This window comes from Osmerus mordax, chromosome 7, assembly GCF_038355195.1.
Source record: "Osmerus mordax isolate fOsmMor3 chromosome 7, fOsmMor3.pri, whole genome shotgun sequence".
Classification (NCBI taxonomy): domain Eukaryota; kingdom Metazoa; phylum Chordata; class Actinopteri; order Osmeriformes; family Osmeridae; genus Osmerus; species Osmerus mordax.
In genome coordinates, this window is record NC_090056.1 from 16,058,141 (window position 1) to 16,074,348 (window position 16,208).

Here is a 16,208-nt window from a genome sequence, read left to right on the forward strand (position 1 = left end):
AGGGTTGAAGGAAGGAGACATTGACAAAGTGTTGAATCAGGCCATAAAAGCTGAATTACTCATGAACAGAAGAGTGCGGAATGCTAGACACAGTAGTAAAGTATAGACAATTAAATTTGACTATTGCACTACCATATCTACTTAGGTTTGTACTAGCCTCACTCAAACTGATGACCTGAGGAATGACAATCTTGTACTCTTAATATTACTTACACTGGTACGGAAATATATATACAGGCACAATTTTGTATTACTCTTGAGATCGCTTTGTATTATCAGTGCACTAGCATGGGTTCTATTGTTCATTGTAGCACCGTGGACCAAAACTATTGCCCAATCTGAAAAGATTTTCTGTCAATTACTATTGAGGCCAGTTATATTGTTCCATGCCAGCGGTTTGAAATATTCTGTGATACCTTATCTACTGATGGCTGGTATTTTAATTGGGTATGAGAATTGATTGACAGGTCAATGTATTTATCTTAAATAGTGAATCACTGCTGCTGTCACCAGAAAGGGGGTTCCAGAAAGCAGGGCTGCTAGTTAGTCCACTGCCCACACACATTGATATCTACTGAACAATAAGGCAAGCTATTAAAGGGATAATGGCCTTTGAGATACACTGGATAGACGTTTCACACATGCATCATCTTCCCTCTCTTGTTCAAGGTGGCTTTGACACTTTGTGATGAAAACTGCTGCTTTGCAACTGAACACGTGAAATAAAGAAGTTGAACCATCTTTCTTTTCAATCATCTCTCATTTGTTTGATAATCAAAACAACTTTGCGGAAATCAACACAACCTCAAGAAGGGACAAATAAGATCCTTTATTTCAAAGTTACCACCGGCAAACAAGATGGTGTAGATAACATGGGTTCTCTTTCCTACAAGATGCTCCCCTGGCACAAAGCTGGACTTGAAAGGCAGTATCTCTTCCAGTTTACAAAGCTGGTCAGTATTTGGGGCAGGACAGTGATAAAAGGTGGGAAAAGTAGTAAGTAGCTGTCCAGAGGAGGAACAGTGGAGAACAAATAGCAGATAGAAGAAGGAAGAGTCTTAAGTATTGTAGCAGGAAATCGAAATGTAATCTAATCAAGGCTGTCCTTTAATTCAGACAGTATCAAAGAAGAGATGGTGTTCATTCATCTTACATGTACAATACTTGTGATAATTATACAAGCTGCTTAAGAACAAAGATGTTCAAAGAGGACAGCACATTAATATCCGAAATCAAACAAACCAAACAGACAATCTAAATAAAGAGAGAACTCTAATGTAAAAAGTTCAAGCCACTACCTATGATTTCAGTCAGCATTCGTAGTAAGGCTCAAAACAGCAGTAACAAAAGCAGAGACATGCTTCTTCATTCCTCTCATAAGCGCTTAAATCTTGAAAACAAGGCAAAAAACAGGTAGGCAGTAGTGTTTAAATTGTCAAACATTTGAGATACAAATAACAAATAAACCAGTTGAACGGTATAATACTTTTAAATCATCTTAGGCAAAAAAAGATGGTCCTGGTATCACAACGACCATTAAGACATTTTTACAACCAGCTCTGTAGTGACCATGAGGATACACTGTATAATAGACAGGGGGTCTAGGGCAGCAGTAGAGTTCAGTGGCATTAGAACTCCCCATAGATTACCAGTTAGAGACTCAGTATCAGAACATGGTGGATTTCAACTCCTGGCTGAAGAATCCACCAAAGTTGAGATCTCGTGATATCAGCTCTTCCTCCACGTTCTCTAAGGCCCACTTGTGTTCCACAATTTCCAGCGCCTCCCACTCACTCTGAGGGACAATCATAACGTGTGCAGACCATAGAGTTAGAGGACAAGGAAACAGACAGGTAATCAAGGAAAGACTTCATCTTCACCAACTAACCACAAAACCCCTACCCTGATACAACTAACCCCATAAGCAACCTACCCTGATACAACTAACACGATGACCATCTGAACTCATGATCAGATCACGTGAGGTGATGCTTCTCACCTTGAACGCTTTGTTGGGGTCAGGGGGCATCGCCATGGCTGCGCCTGTCATCTGATCCTGCATGATTCTGGACTGGTCAGCAGCTGGAGGGGAAAAAAACAGATTAACATGGAGGAAGAGGAGGAGGAGAGACTAAAGAAAAGAGAGGGTGTTACTGTGACTCACCATTGTCCTGTCCCAGGATGAGGCTGTACATACTCCTCAGGCCAAACACATTGAGGAAATACCAGGACGCTGAGCTTACCCTGTTAACAATCAAAACAACCACAGCTTGCATTAAGGATGTCACATTACCAAATTTCTGCCCTGACGTTCCCCTAATAGAGTGAGCAGAGTTGAGGGAGCAAGTCACCTACAGAGACGCTGAGTTACCTCACACAAATTGCATGCGCACAGTCAGACATTAAACTATGCAATATGCAGAAGGAAACACATCGTTATTAGACACAGGAGGACGCAAAATATAATATTTCCATAACCACATGAAATTGTTTGTTTGACACTGACTAACACTGATTTACATTTTCTTTAACTTTCATTCTTCAACTTTTTATCCAAGTCAGGATGACAGCCCCAAATGGCTGAATTAGATCCATCTATTATTGAGATTTTTGCTATGAAGTATTTTGTTTGTTATTGGTCTTATTATGACCCATCTTTACTCCCGCTGTTGACTAACACGTGTCATTCTGAAATGTTTTATTTGCCATCAAATTACACCAAAGGTACTGGCTTGTGTGACATCCTTAGTTTACATTACTCATTAACAGAACACCTAATTTGACCTTTCTTCTCACTTTCAAATCCTGTAACATCCATGCTTTGTACTGTGTCCCCCCTATCTGCAGTGTTGGTGTGAACAAGAACGATTACTGTAACTTGTGTGTTGCATGTGATTGCATATTGTGTTGGCGTACCACGAGGCATCCAGAGAAAGCAGCTCTATCCCTCTCTGGAGCATGGGCTTGAACCTCAGGGTCAGGGGAAAAGGAACCTTGGCTTAAGAAAGAAAACAAAGTATCATCTTGTGCACCCACACACATATGGCAGCTCTGGTACATGTTGAGCCTGCTTCTGTGTGATGCTTCCCAGAAATCACAGTTTCCACCACTTATGGTCAAGGAAACTTACTGGTGACGAAGCCAGAGAATGCCCAGTTGATCCATCCTCCAATCACAATCATAGGAAGCACGTTGGTTAGATTCCCCTTCATCATGTCTGTCAGCATGCTGGTATCTGAAAGAGAGGATGAAAAGAGAGGATAAGTCAGGACCAAATAGAGGGGGAGGGGAGAGGGTCTGTCAAGACAGAAGACATAGAGGACAGAGGAAAACAGGTTGAGAGAGACCATGATCATACAACTCAGTGAAGGTTAGAGAGCAGACGAGAGAGAGATATACTCATCTCCTGTCTCATGTGAGATACAGGACAAGGTGAAGGTGCTGGGGTCCCACTGCTCACCTGTCATTGGGTTCTTGGGAACAACCTTTCTCTTGACCTTTTTGAAAAAGCCAGTCTCTGCATCATTAAAGTAATGCTTCCTCATGGCAAATGACTGCAGATAGAGGACAGGAGACAGTTACCCTCTGACATGACACACACAGTCGTCCTGACAGTTTGTAATAATACACTGAAGAATCTTACCTGTTTTGGAATGTACTTTCCATTTTCTCTCAGGATTCGGCTGCGCAGAAGCACCTGGCTAAGTAGGTAAGGTTGTATATAAAAATATATATATAAAAATTTAAGTTTATTTTACAATGTCTGCACTTATGTTAAGCCATAAAATTGTGTTTTGTTAAGATTTCAAGTTGGTTTCTGCAAAGCCCATTTGGCAACAGAATACAGTGAAGCTGTAATCATTAACCCTGCTGTAGTGCCTACTAGTCAATAATTTCAAGTCCACACAAGTTGAGGTGAGGGTGATTTGTCTCAAGGAAAAGGCAAACATTTTAATAACGAGTCTATCACCATATCCTGTTTTGCAATAACAGAAACACCCACGTGACAAACTCACCTGTCAGAAACTTGCTCCAAATCTACTTTCTTGTCGCTGTGCAGAAGTTGGGTGACGTAGTGCCGTATAATTCCAACAAAGAAAGTGATGAACACTATGGGTAAGACCACCCACATTCGGATACTTGAGTCCAGTAACAGCTCTGGGCCAGCCATTCTGCCCTCTCTGGTTTAATATCTGCTACCAGAGAAATTCTGGGAAGTGGAGAGAAGCACACTTGAAAACAATAAACGGCTAACTGCTTGACTATGTCGACAAACGGACAGCTTCGCATATCTCTAGATAAAATCAAATTAAATAAACGGCCCTCCAGTCAAGGCGACAGGTTCATACTTCCTGTGATGTAAATAGCTAGCTATCGACGACGTGAACCAGGGCCGTGTGGTGTGTAGAGTAGTTTGTATGAAGACTACAGACTTACTGTACTTTGGGACAAGTCTGTCTTCCTAACAGCTAAACATTAATGCTTAAGGTGATATCAAGTTTTCTATACTCTACAACTGTGAAATGTATTTGGCAGTTTACAAACAGATAAATGAGATGCTCATGCAATGGCTGGTTTGCTAGACTATGCTACACGTTTCGAGCCAGAGCTATTTTCGAATAGGCTTGCTCACTACCCTTTAACCTCGGAATTAAATTGCGACTTGACCTCTGGTGCAACGTTTAATAACATGTCATTTTAACAAAAATATATATATTGTAACAGAAGGCTGTCTAATATAGTAATTTACTTACAAGAAATCGGGATAGCTAGCTATATACCTAGTTACGGATATTCAACCATCTCCATTCCGAAAAAGTAAAGGTTATTTAGCGCAGAAGAAGAGGAGGGACCAGGACGACGTTTCCGGTTCCTGTCATAACATTAGACATGTGATAACTGTGCCATCTTTACTGTGAATTCTTACTGTAGCTACAACTATCTGTTCATAGTGTGGCAAGTAGCTCAGTAGCTAGCTTAGTACCTCTGGTAAAAGTAATGCGCTGGATCTAATTAGAAGATATCACTGCTTAAAATTAATGACTCCCACGATGACGACTGGGAAGCCTAGCATTAATGAAAAGGTGTTGCAGTATGAAACCTTTATCAGCGACGTGTTGAAACGAGATTTGGAGTAGGTAGCTGGCCATACAGCGTTGTGTAATGACGGGATTTGGAATAAAAACTAGCAATGTTTCATTATGTCTCTGTTAACGTCCATTAAGCCTGAGTTGTCTGTTAACAAGAACAAGCCACTGACCACTGTTTATTTCATTTTGCCAGGAAGTTGCTGGAGCAGAGAGATGGAGTGTACGAGAAAATGTCCCAATATCTACAGCTGAAAAACACCATTCAAAGCTTGCAGGTAGAAAACTTTAGAAATAAAGATAGTTTTCGAGCAAACAAGCAGAGATACACACACAGTAACAAACAATATCTCCTTACAACGTTGATTGTGTGTACTTGCCCACACCCTCACAAGCAAATTGTCCCTATTCTAGGAATCAGATACCAAGGAACTGAAAACAGAAGTTGATCTTGGCTGCAATTTCTATGTCCAAGCTCACGTGTAAGTGATAACAAGTATAATAAAGTTGCCTTTACTTATTAGAAGAACTTATTTAACTAATTTGATTGAAGGAAGTTAATCAATTAACAAAAACGTTATTCTGATTTTAATTTGTCATACACAAATTAAGTGGGATTCTTATTACAGGGAGGACTCATCCAAGATCTTTGTTGCTGTTGGCTACGGTTTCTTTGTCGAGCTAACACATGCAGAGGCTCTCAAGTTTATTGAGAAGAAGACAAATCAGCTCACTGCGTGAGTAGAAGTGAATGGACAGACTGAATAATTTGTTTGCTGATATTAACCCCTTAATTGATGTATACTACTCAAAGGCACTGCTTTAAATTCTCTACAATACAATGCTTCCTTTCTCCCCTTTTTGAGGTAATGTCAGAAAAATATATATATATAAAAAAAGAAATAACAGACCAGAAATTTCAAAATGTGTTTAACCTTTTTTTCTTCTTCATATGAGTAAGGATGATAGCATTATGTAGATTGATACAAGTAAAATAAAAAAATAAATAACAAAAAAATGCTTTTTAAAAGGAGATGCAGTCTAATTTGACAGTAATATTCCAGGTATATTTTGTCACCAGTTGTTGGCAAATGACCAGCAGGGGGCATCATTAAAACAAAACACATCTTGTCTGGGCTTCATTTTAACCATGTGTTGTATTTTGTCGCATACAAACAAAACATTATGTTCAAGATGTGCCGCTATTGTATTAAGGTCAATTTATACCCTCAATTTTCTTTTACAGACAAACAGAGGTTTTGACCAAAGATTCAGCTAAAATCAAAGCCAACATCCGCATGGTGTTGGAGGTAAGTACAGTACTTAACCCTTGTGCTGCCTTCGGGTCACATGACCCAAAGGTTCATAACGAACCATCGTTGTGTTTACTCGATTTTACACAATACAAAAACAAATAAAAATATTTTTATTTTAACCTTCGCAATGTAGGGGGTCTGAGACAGCCCAACGGTTAAAAGAAAATTATTCACATTGTTTTTGTATGTGGTAAAGTTGTCGCAATATGACGGTGGGTCACAATGACTGATGGGTCAGAATGACCCGAAGATAACTCAAGGGTTAAGTACATTTACAAGGGGGTGGGCTGGCGGGGCCAAACGTAAAAGGGAAGAAGTTGTGGTCGCTCACTGTCTATACTAACATTTTAACAGGAATCTTTCTTTATTCATCAATGATTTTACAAAAGTTTAAACAGTTGTTTAAAAACAAAAACGGATCCTTCATTTGTCTGCACTTACTATATGTACTATTTGTTTGTTGGTTTGGATAAAAGCATCTGCCAAATAAATGAAAGTTAATTTAACATCCCTGTGTTTGCCTACCTTTCAGGGTCTCCGGGAACTCCAGGGCTTACCAGACTTGCCTGATGCCAAAAGGAAAGAAGTATTTTAGTGTGGTATTTTAAGTGTTTATTCTGGCCTGGAGGTCTGTCAACTGGTCAGGTCAAGGCTTTTACATTTACACTGTACGAACAGTTTTTCCTTTTCCTAATGTCAGGAACAGAATATCTCGAGTTTTCGTTCTTATTCAGCCCTTGGTGACTGATGCACTCTCATGCACACACCAGAAACAGTTTCCATGGAAACTGGGATGTTAAGTTGCGGCTGCAACGTAAATGCATTCTGAAATAGATGTCTTGTCGGTACACACTACTTCCAGAGTGGACATGTGCTTGAGTAGAGATAAGAGACAGATCAAACTACATTTTGAAACTTATTACAACATTTGATTTTACTTACTTTTCAGGATTCATTTAGGGTTGCCATGTAAATAAAAAGAGATGTTTGCCTATATTTGTATTTCTTATTCATTTGAATATCTTGGTCAAATTTATGTTAATTATTTCACACCTAGATGATGTTTTTGACTCAACAGTATTATAAGCAGTACAGTTTCTGAAATAAAGTACTAAAGAAGCCTATTACCTATGTTTTCAAAATATTGGGGTTTTATTGAGTGTGCGATGATATGTAGGCTATGTGGTTGTGGATAACATTGATTAGGCTACCCCACGTGTTTACACTAACATTTCATATACAAATGTATATCCATGTTTAAGACCATACATATATCACTATATACCATATCAATATTGCTTACAAGCTCACCTTCCTTTGAGGTACATAAAGAAACGTCATGGATCAGATGACGTTCTCACTCTTGCAGCACTAAGCTGGTCAGCAGAGTGATGGTGAGAGCACACGAAAGTACATTGGTAGAAACAGGAAGCAGCGAGGAAAAGGCGAAAGTGTCAAAGGATTAAGTGGTGCCGTAGAAGAACACCGAGCCATACCTTGTGTGCTGAAATTCATGGAAACTTTTCACATTTGAAAGATTACTTTTGGAGCTCACCAGTCAACTAGAAAATGTCTGCATTCAACGCTGTTCCGTGCGTTTTGTTGACGCACGAAGCTCAAGAGTGGAGGACGGTGGGGGTTTCAGTCAACTAGCCTGCTAGTCAGCTAGGTTAGCTAGCTGGCATTGGCGCGGTGTTAACAAGATGATCTCTGGTCTCGATTGTAATGAATATTAATACATGTGACTTTTTGGGTTCCCACCGTAATGTAATGTGGCCAGATTCAGTTCATTTTGGTTCTTAATTGGAAACATTAAATGCACTTTTTTCGTGGTGACCAACACTGCTGTTTAACGCTAGCTGCCAGTTAGCACGCTGTCTGCTGTGCTGTCAACAGTCAGGTAACGTTGTCGCTGTACTAGTATGGAGGGAGAGATGCATGTTATCATCAGAGTACGGTTACATAACAAATCGGGACTGTATCGTTGTATCCTCTCTGTAAAGCGCGGAGACTGTTGACATCTTCATTCAAAAAGAAGACATTATGGACATTATTTGACTCATCCAGAAACTAGTTTAAATATTTACGAAGATGGATTCGAACCCCCTTATAAATGGTAAGAGACATCATCGTTAGAGACATCATCCCTGTACAAGTGTCGACTGTCAAATATTTGGTTAAGTTCATCTTGTGCTATTTATAGTCTGGTTTGGGCTGCAGTGCATGATCCATGGTAACTAGATGTTGCCTTTGGGGTTGACTGCATTCATTTGCATGATGTTTGAGTGTCTCAACAGGTGGTATGAAGATGTTTTTTGTCGGAACGTGCACATAAGACTACTGTTATATAAAATATATCTTAAAAATGTTGGTGACAAAAACTAAATAAAATAGCACGTTACAAAATCTTGCACTTTTTAATGAACCAGTGAACAATTTTGGTGCCTTGTCGGGCCTATCTGTCCCTCTAGAACTTTACTATGTTTTTGCCTGTCACTCCATGCCAACCATAGCCTGCCTGTTGTTGCTTTTTGCAAATGAACTGTCCTCTCTCTCTCTCTCTCTCTTTTACTTTATTTAATTATCTATCTTTATGAAATATACTCTATATTCAGTGCTGGTTGGTTAGTCATCGGCAGATGAATGCAGACAGACAGTGCATGCATTAGGAGCCGGCTGTGAATAGCTAGGTTGTACATCATATCACTCTGTAGAGACTTAGATTAATTGGCTGTTTGAGCAGTGGTTCTGTTCATTGCCTAGCCCAGAGGTCCAGGAAATAACACCTGTCAGAGGCAGTAGATTTATACCCAACTCTCCTTTCAGGGAGACTGATCTATCTGTTCGTTCAGGCAGGGGTGTATTGGACCCATGCAAAAGGGCCAACAACACATAGCTGAAAGAGTGCAGTCTAGACCCAGAAAGGCTCTATTTCATCTTTCTTCCCTGAAATACAGTCATTTTGAAGAGGTGGTAACAAAGTAGACAGGCAGGCCTTGTAAGTAGTGTGTAGTTTGTGTTTCTCCCCAATAACCACCGTATACGGACCTGTGGAGAATCCACTTAGTCTATATAGGCATACCATGCTGATTAGTTGGTTGATCGTTTCTATGCTTGCAAAACCAGCTGTACATTATCCATGGGGCTAAAGTAATACGATCAATAACCCACCAATTGACCCTTTAACCTAGCAGTAGATAGCACTCAGATGCTGTCACGCTGTTGTATGTCTCCCCCTAGTTACTATTGATGAAAGGTCTTTACCATGGTGATTGTCTCCAAGGTGTTTGATAGGAGTTACGTAATTTGAGAACAAATGGTAATAAGCCCAATTTGCATGCCTGACATGTCCTTCCTGAACAAAGCAGGCACTTCCTCTCTTTTACCCCCCCCCCCCGCCCCCCCCTCCCCCATCTGTCTGTGTGTGTTGCTCTGTTCAGTGAGGTTGTGTGTGGATCACAACTGTGTGAGTACTATGATGTCCCTCTGACTATTTTTCCTCATCTCCCTCATGTCCACCCCTCCACCCTCCCTCCAGCCATGGACCCGTCCATCACACTGTGGCAGTTCCTGCTGCACCTTCTGAAGGACCAGAGCCAACGCCATCTCATCTCCTGGACGTCTGCAGATGGGGAGTTTAAGCTGCTGGATGCAGAGGAGGTCGCTCGCCTCTGGGGGCTCCGCAAGAACAAGACCAACATGAATTACGACAAGCTCAGCCGCGCTCTCCGATACTATTACGACAAGGTAGCTACTGACATGGACAAACCCCTTGGAGCAAACATAAAATTATTTTGTTTATTCCCAATAGTCCTGTGTAATCAATAAGCACTTTAATGGATGTTGTCTTTTTGAGGTTCTGTATGAACTCAGTCTTCTGCATTTACGTCACACTGTTAGCGACTGGTGGTCACTTAAACGTGTCCCTCTTCACAGAACATAATCAAGAAGGTGAACGGCCAGAAGTTTGTGTACAAGTTTGTCACCTACCCAGACCCCTCGGCAGCAGGGGAGGGGCTACCTGCCGGGGAGGACGGGCTGCAGAGGGAGAATGGCGACATGGCAAACCAATCCCAGCTTCCAGTGGGCGGGGCCTCTACCTGTCAATCAACCGGTCTGCAGGCCCAGCGTTGTTCCCCCGGGGGCGGGCAGCGGAGCTCCAGGAACGACTACATGAAGTCCGGCCTCTACTCGACCTTTACCATCCAATCACTGCAGGGGCCTTGCAAGAACTCCAATCAAAGGCCAATCAAAACTGAGCTGATGCTAACGCACGACCACACCCCCAAAGCTGCTGTCGCTGACAGCATGATGCTGAGAGAGGTGAGTGGGAGGAGCATGGGGGGGTTGGGGAACAAGGCAGAGGGGGAAGGGGGTGGGAGGACACAGAACAGAGAGGGGAGGAGGGGGGAGACTAAGGAGTGGAGGTGGTGGAAAACTGTCAGGGAAGTGGACTGGAGGAGAAGTGAAGGTGAGGGCTTTATAAGACAGGAGAGGTGGCGGTGGCCACTAGCGTCCCTCCTGTGTCTTAGCGGTGTGCTGGGTGCCTTCCCCAGGTGTGTGTGGTGGCGACAGAAGCACAGTCCTCTCTGCCAGGGTGTGGCAGTAATGAGTCCAGTCTGCAGGTGATCGTCACCCAGCCCTCACCGTGTGCCACGCCTGCTCTCAGCCCACAAACACCCTCGGGCTCCACCCCCAACAGCACGGTGAGCCGTGAACTGTTCTCATAATCAGACAGCACAAAGCCGTCTGGGAATGAACCAGCAACCTCTTTGAATTTTTTGTATCTATTTATTAGCTTTCGCAATGGAGATCCATCCTGTTTCATTGGAACCTTGTTGATATATACAAAGCCAACGCATCTGTAACAGTGTGGAGCTAAGAGCTTTCTCCCTTTCTAAAAGGTCCAGCCCCAGAAGCTCCAGGCTCTGAGTGACCCACCCCAGATCTACCTGAGCAGCGCGTCCGACCCCCTCACCCGCTTCCTCCCTCAGGGGCAGATCGGGGAGCCGGAGGGGGCCCCGGGGCCTCAAGGGGAATGTGTGGTGGGTAACCCCCCTACCCACTCGGTCTACATGGTGATAAAACCGTCCCTGAAGGAGGAGAGCATGGTGCCAGAGGGGCAGCTTCTGGAGATGGTCATACAAGAAAAACACAGAGAAGATGTAAGCATGGGCACAGTAAGAGAGGGAAGAGGGAGGGGCGGCGAGAGGTTAAAGTAAGTTGGGGTGCGAGGAACAAAGGGAGAGAGGAGAAGAAGGTGGAGAGGGAACTAGGAGACCACTTAAACCCCTTCTTTCGATCGAGAATTTTGCCACACAGTGATCTGATTTTCTGTCTTGTCCTCTCCGGTTCCAGGTTCCCAAGCCTGCATGTGGACCAGGGGTACCGGACACACCCTTGCCTATCGATTTGCCCCCTCCCTGTGTGGAGCCGGGAGGGCAGCCGGGGGGTGAGGGTGAAGGCGAGGGCAAGGACCAGGCTACGCTGCCAGGTATCTCACTGATCTGTACCCTGACAATCCTGGGGGTCGGGTTTTTAATATCATTTACAGTTAAATTGTTGTCATTTAGCAGACGCTCTTATCCAGAGCGACTTACAGTAAGTACAGGGACATCCCCCCCGAGGCAAGTAGGGTAAAGTGCCTTGGCCAGGAACACAACGTTAAATTCATGGCTGGGAATCGAACCGGCAACCTTCTGATTGATAGCCTGATTCCCTAACCGCTCAGCCATCTGATCCCCAATATCATGAAACAGCCGTCCTTTTACCCAGCCTGGCTCAGTACTGGATTGGTGACAGCTTTCCAATCATGTTACATAAGAGCCTGGCTAACGTAGGGGAGGAAGTATTTCCCTTGACTTATATTGCCTCTAGGTGTCAGATCACCATCATCACCTCTTCTGACTCTCTCCCCTCTCTTCCAGAGAACTCCCAGACCCCGTCCGTGGCCATCTCCTCGCCCACCCCGCAGGAGAGCCTGCCCCCCAAGGCCAAGAAGCCCAAGGTGCTGGAGCTGCCCTCCTGCCCCACCCTGCTGCCCCCGGGGCTGAGCCTGGACAAGGTCAACGCTGCCGTCAACTCCCTGCTGGCCCCGGGCAGTGCCACCAACACCCTCACGCCCTCCGTCATCACCTCACACTCCCTGGTCAGTGGGTTGGCTCCCTCCGCTCCCTCCATCCATGATAGCCATCTCTGTTACTTCTAGTCCGTAAGGAGCTGGTGAGTAGCAGCTAGCCTGAGCTGTGTGTCTCTCTTGTCTCCTCAGACTCCAGTGTTGCTGACCCCAAGCCCCCTCCCCTCCACCATCCACTTCTGGAGCACGCTCAGTCCCATCGCCCCTCGCAGCCCGGCCAAGCTCTCCTTCCAGGTAGCCTTCTGTCCGTCTGTCTATCCGTTCTTACCATATATATCACTTGGTGTATTATTTATCAGTCTGCATCAACGCATTTATTTGGAATGGCTCGCTGCATGGGCAGGTAAGGTGGAGGGCTGGCTGGATGTACGGCACCATGAGGGTGTGGGGCTCCGAGCCCCCTCCGCCCCTTTAACCTCGGCAGCACCTGCTCCTTCCTGTTCCCTGCTACTGCCCACGCAGGCTGCCTCACACCGCGACACACACCATCTGTCTCTTCTCAATGTGCCCTCTGCTGAACACACACACTTGCATGCACACACACACACACACTGTGTAAAGCACACACATTCACACATGCTGTATTAACTTATTGTAATTCAGTTGCGATATGTATGTCAATCCTATGTATATTTTCTCTGCAGAAGGTAGTAGGTGGATTATAGCTCCTAGATTGACCGAAGGAAGGTATTGTTTGGTTGATCCGTTATGGAGCTTTGCCCCTGTGGTCTGAGGAAGAAATAGACCTTTAGCGCCCTCTACTGGTCAACAACTATAATACAGTTGACACAAACTGACTGATGTCACTGCAAGCCAGGGAAATCTAGTAACGGAGTATATCGATGGATGCAGATTCTCATCGTAATTCTGTGCTATAGCTAAGGTTGGACATCAAACCTTTCTTCTTGCCCTTGGTAATTTGCTCAAGTCTTTGTAGGTCTTACATTACAAGACCAAACGTGACATTTCTGGTGTTTCTCTTTCCTCTCCAGTTTCCCACCAACGGCAGCAACCAGATCCACATCCCAGCTCTGAGTGTAGACGGCTTGTCCACCCCTGTGGTCCTATCGCCTGGCCCCCAGAAGCCCTGAGGACCAGCCGGCCCTGCTGTAGCTGCTTCTGGCCTGGTCTGGGGCCTGGTCTGGGGCCTGGTCTGGGGCCTGGTCTGAGGCCTGGTCTGAGGCCTGGTCGGAGGCCTGGTCGGAGGCCTGGTCGGAGGCCTGGTCGGAGGCCTGGTCTGAGGCCTGGTCGGAGGCCTGGTCTGAGGCTCAACTGGATCTGTCTCTCGGCCAGCCTGCTTCTGGTCCCACTATGACTGGGAGAGCCCTGCTGGAGACTTGTCTCCTCTGCTCGTCTTTCCTCTGTCCTCTCCTACAAACTGGAAGCCCTCCAGACCCTCCCTCCAGACCCTCCCTCCAGACCCTCCCTCCAGACCCTCCCTCCAGACCCTCCCTCCAGACCCTCCCTCCAGACCCTCCCTCCAGACCCCCCCTCCAGACCCTCCCTCCAGACCCTCCCTCCAGACCCCCCCTCCAGACCCTCCCTCCAGACCCTCCCTCCAGACCCTCCCTCCAGACCCTCCCTCCAGACCCTCCCTCCAGACCCTCCCTCCAGACCCTCCCTCCAGACCCTCCCTCCAGACCCCCCCTCCAGACCCTCCCTCCAGACCCTCCCTCCAGACCCCCCCCTCCAGACCCTCCCTCCAGACCCTCCCTCCAGACCCTCCCTCCAGACCCTCCCTCCAGACCCTCCCTCCAGACCCTCCCTCCAGACCCCCCCTCCAGACCCCCCCTCCAGACCCTCCCTCCAGACCCTCCCTCCAGACCTTCCTTCCTTCAGGGGTTGAGACAGAGGAGCAGCAACTAAGCCCTGATGAGGCTTAGTCCACTTCACAGTGTGGGAAGGAATGGCATGTTTGGGATGACACCACAGTTCTCCCCTCCCCCCGTGAGCCTAGGTCATGGGTAGCTTGGGGATGCTTAGGAGCACCAGAGAGGGCCGGGTTTTTTTATTTTAATTTTTTTAAACAATTTTTGTGTTATTTATTTTTGTCTTGATGGATTTGGTATTTTGGTGCATCTCTCTGTCTTTGAAGATTGCTAATTTTGCCTGAATTTGAACTTGATATGAATATATCTTTGATTCTCCCAATGAAAAAAGCACTTGACTGTATAAATGGGATATGTCATGAGAACATTCACCAGTCATACTAAACTGTCTGGCCAAGGGTTTTATATGATGCAACTGATTGCTTATTTTCATATATTCGATAAAGCAGCAGCCAGTCACGGCAAAAGAAAAGTTGGACAACTGACCGGCACTTAAGATGTTACAGTTAGTGGATGTCCTCCCTGCATTGACTGTTCCATCCATAGGAAAGTCTTTAAAGGCTTCGAGTCTGAACTTTCTATCTTTTATAATCATGGAATTGACCACGTTGAGAGCTATGTAAAAACAAATCTCTAGGCTGGAATTAAACTTTGACCTTGGACAAGTCAAACTAACTTTTTAACACAGCGGAAACTGTTAAAACCCATGAACATGTTTTAATGTTTCCGTTTATAACTTCTTCTTTTTTCACGGAAACTTGGATCAACATTCCATATTTTCATGAAACAAAATGTATCCTGTAATTTGAAAAACTCTGCTCATTCCAGGTTTTCCTCCTCTGCCTTTGTTGTTTTCTACTGCAGAATGTTGTCCCTGTTTCAGGTGATTTTTGGCCAAAGACCTGCTGTGGAGATTGAATCACACAAGAATTTCAGTGGTGGTTTTGCTTTCATTCACCCAAGGGCTATAACATTTAACATCTTACCAAGCTACCCAACCCAGTCAGACGTCATGTCCCCAGAGATGGATTCAAATTGATAGTCGTTTTGTGGATGGTGTATGTAGTCAGTCAGATTACTCTTGGAAGGCAAATCTCTGATTGGGTTCAAACGTATGCTAATAACACCCGTTCTTAGTGTTGATTTGACTTGTTAACCACAGCTAGTCTTAACATCACTAGTGGTCTATCAAAGTCCTCATTGAGATCCTACTATGCTTTTGTAACAGCCTGATAACCTGAAGTCCTGTTCAGTCCAGTCGCTTGCACCTGTTAAATGCTGCTTTTTGTCTATGCTTTGATATTTGTGACAGTACAATATCTGAATAATTGTAATTGATGAGCTGAATCACCTCACACAGTCCTCTCTCTCCCCTGTCAACTTCAAAATATGAAGATTTTTATTCCCCCCCCCTCAAAATGCTTCTGAATATGGCTGCCTTGTAAAAAAAAAAAAAAAAAAAAAACGCAGTCACAATTGAACAACAGAGGTCAGAAGGTTTGTGTGTTTCGGGGACAAAAGTGTCCCCTAGAACGTGAACTCAATAACCTGCTGTCCATGCCTGCATCCACATGTTGTATATGACTTGTGTATCTGTGAGCCTGCTGTCTCACCAGCCATAGCTTCTCACACACAGGTGCTCACAGATCCAAAGATATCATTGGCTCCGCACGGTTGCCAGGCAACCATACTAATGATGTCATCATCTCCCAATCAGCAGTTTAATGGCGAACCCTCCACTTGAATGTTTGGTTCTGCTGAGGAAAGGTTTGGGCATAAAAGGGATGTGAATTTTACCTCCTATCCCCTCCCCTTTTGGTGGCTAAATATACAGACTGTT

At 44.6% G+C, this 16,208-nt stretch overlaps 3 protein-coding genes across 5 annotated transcripts; 2 read left to right on the plus strand and 1 right to left on the minus strand.

The window, feature by feature from the left end:
- Window positions 1-809: 809 nt before the first annotated feature.
- Window positions 810-4,812, minus strand: zgc:86609 (ER membrane protein complex subunit 3-like). 3 transcript variants are annotated; one of them, XM_067239030.1, is made up of 9 exons: window positions 4,755-4,812; window positions 4,017-4,210; window positions 3,644-3,701; window positions 3,461-3,554; window positions 3,131-3,235; window positions 2,917-2,998; window positions 2,165-2,244; window positions 2,000-2,082; window positions 810-1,795 (listed from the first exon to the last, which is right to left on the minus strand). In XM_067239030.1, the coding sequence occupies exons 2-9, from the start codon at window positions 4,169-4,171 to the stop codon at window positions 1,667-1,669; spliced, it is 786 nt and encodes a 261-aa protein (XP_067095131.1). In that variant the 5' UTR covers window positions 4,172-4,210; window positions 4,755-4,812; the 3' UTR covers window positions 810-1,666. The 3 variants fall into 3 exon arrangements, with proteins under 3 accessions (XP_067095131.1, XP_067095132.1, XP_067095130.1); XM_067239031.1 differs by lacking the exon at window positions 4,755-4,812 and adding an exon at window positions 4,438-4,599; XM_067239029.1 differs by lacking the exon at window positions 4,755-4,812 and adding an exon at window positions 4,350-4,599.
- Window positions 4,813-4,886: 74 nt separating this feature from the next.
- Window positions 4,887-7,541, plus strand: uxt (ubiquitously-expressed, prefoldin-like chaperone). Its single transcript, XM_067239032.1, has 6 exons — window positions 4,887-5,134; window positions 5,284-5,365; window positions 5,502-5,569; window positions 5,717-5,824; window positions 6,334-6,397; window positions 6,936-7,541. The coding sequence occupies exons 1-6, from the start codon at window positions 5,040-5,042 to the stop codon at window positions 6,996-6,998; spliced, it is 480 nt and encodes a 159-aa protein (XP_067095133.1). The 5' UTR covers window positions 4,887-5,039; the 3' UTR covers window positions 6,999-7,541.
- Window positions 7,542-7,903: 362 nt separating this feature from the next.
- Window positions 7,904-13,931, plus strand: elk1 (ETS transcription factor ELK1). Its single transcript, XM_067240342.1, has 9 exons — window positions 7,904-8,519; window positions 9,942-10,150; window positions 10,340-10,726; window positions 10,960-11,109; window positions 11,308-11,568; window positions 11,762-11,897; window positions 12,331-12,551; window positions 12,672-12,773; window positions 13,532-13,931. The coding sequence occupies exons 1-9, from the start codon at window positions 8,495-8,497 to the stop codon at window positions 13,628-13,630; spliced, it is 1,590 nt and encodes a 529-aa protein (XP_067096443.1). The 5' UTR covers window positions 7,904-8,494; the 3' UTR covers window positions 13,631-13,931.
- Window positions 13,932-16,208: the final 2,277 nt, after the last annotated feature.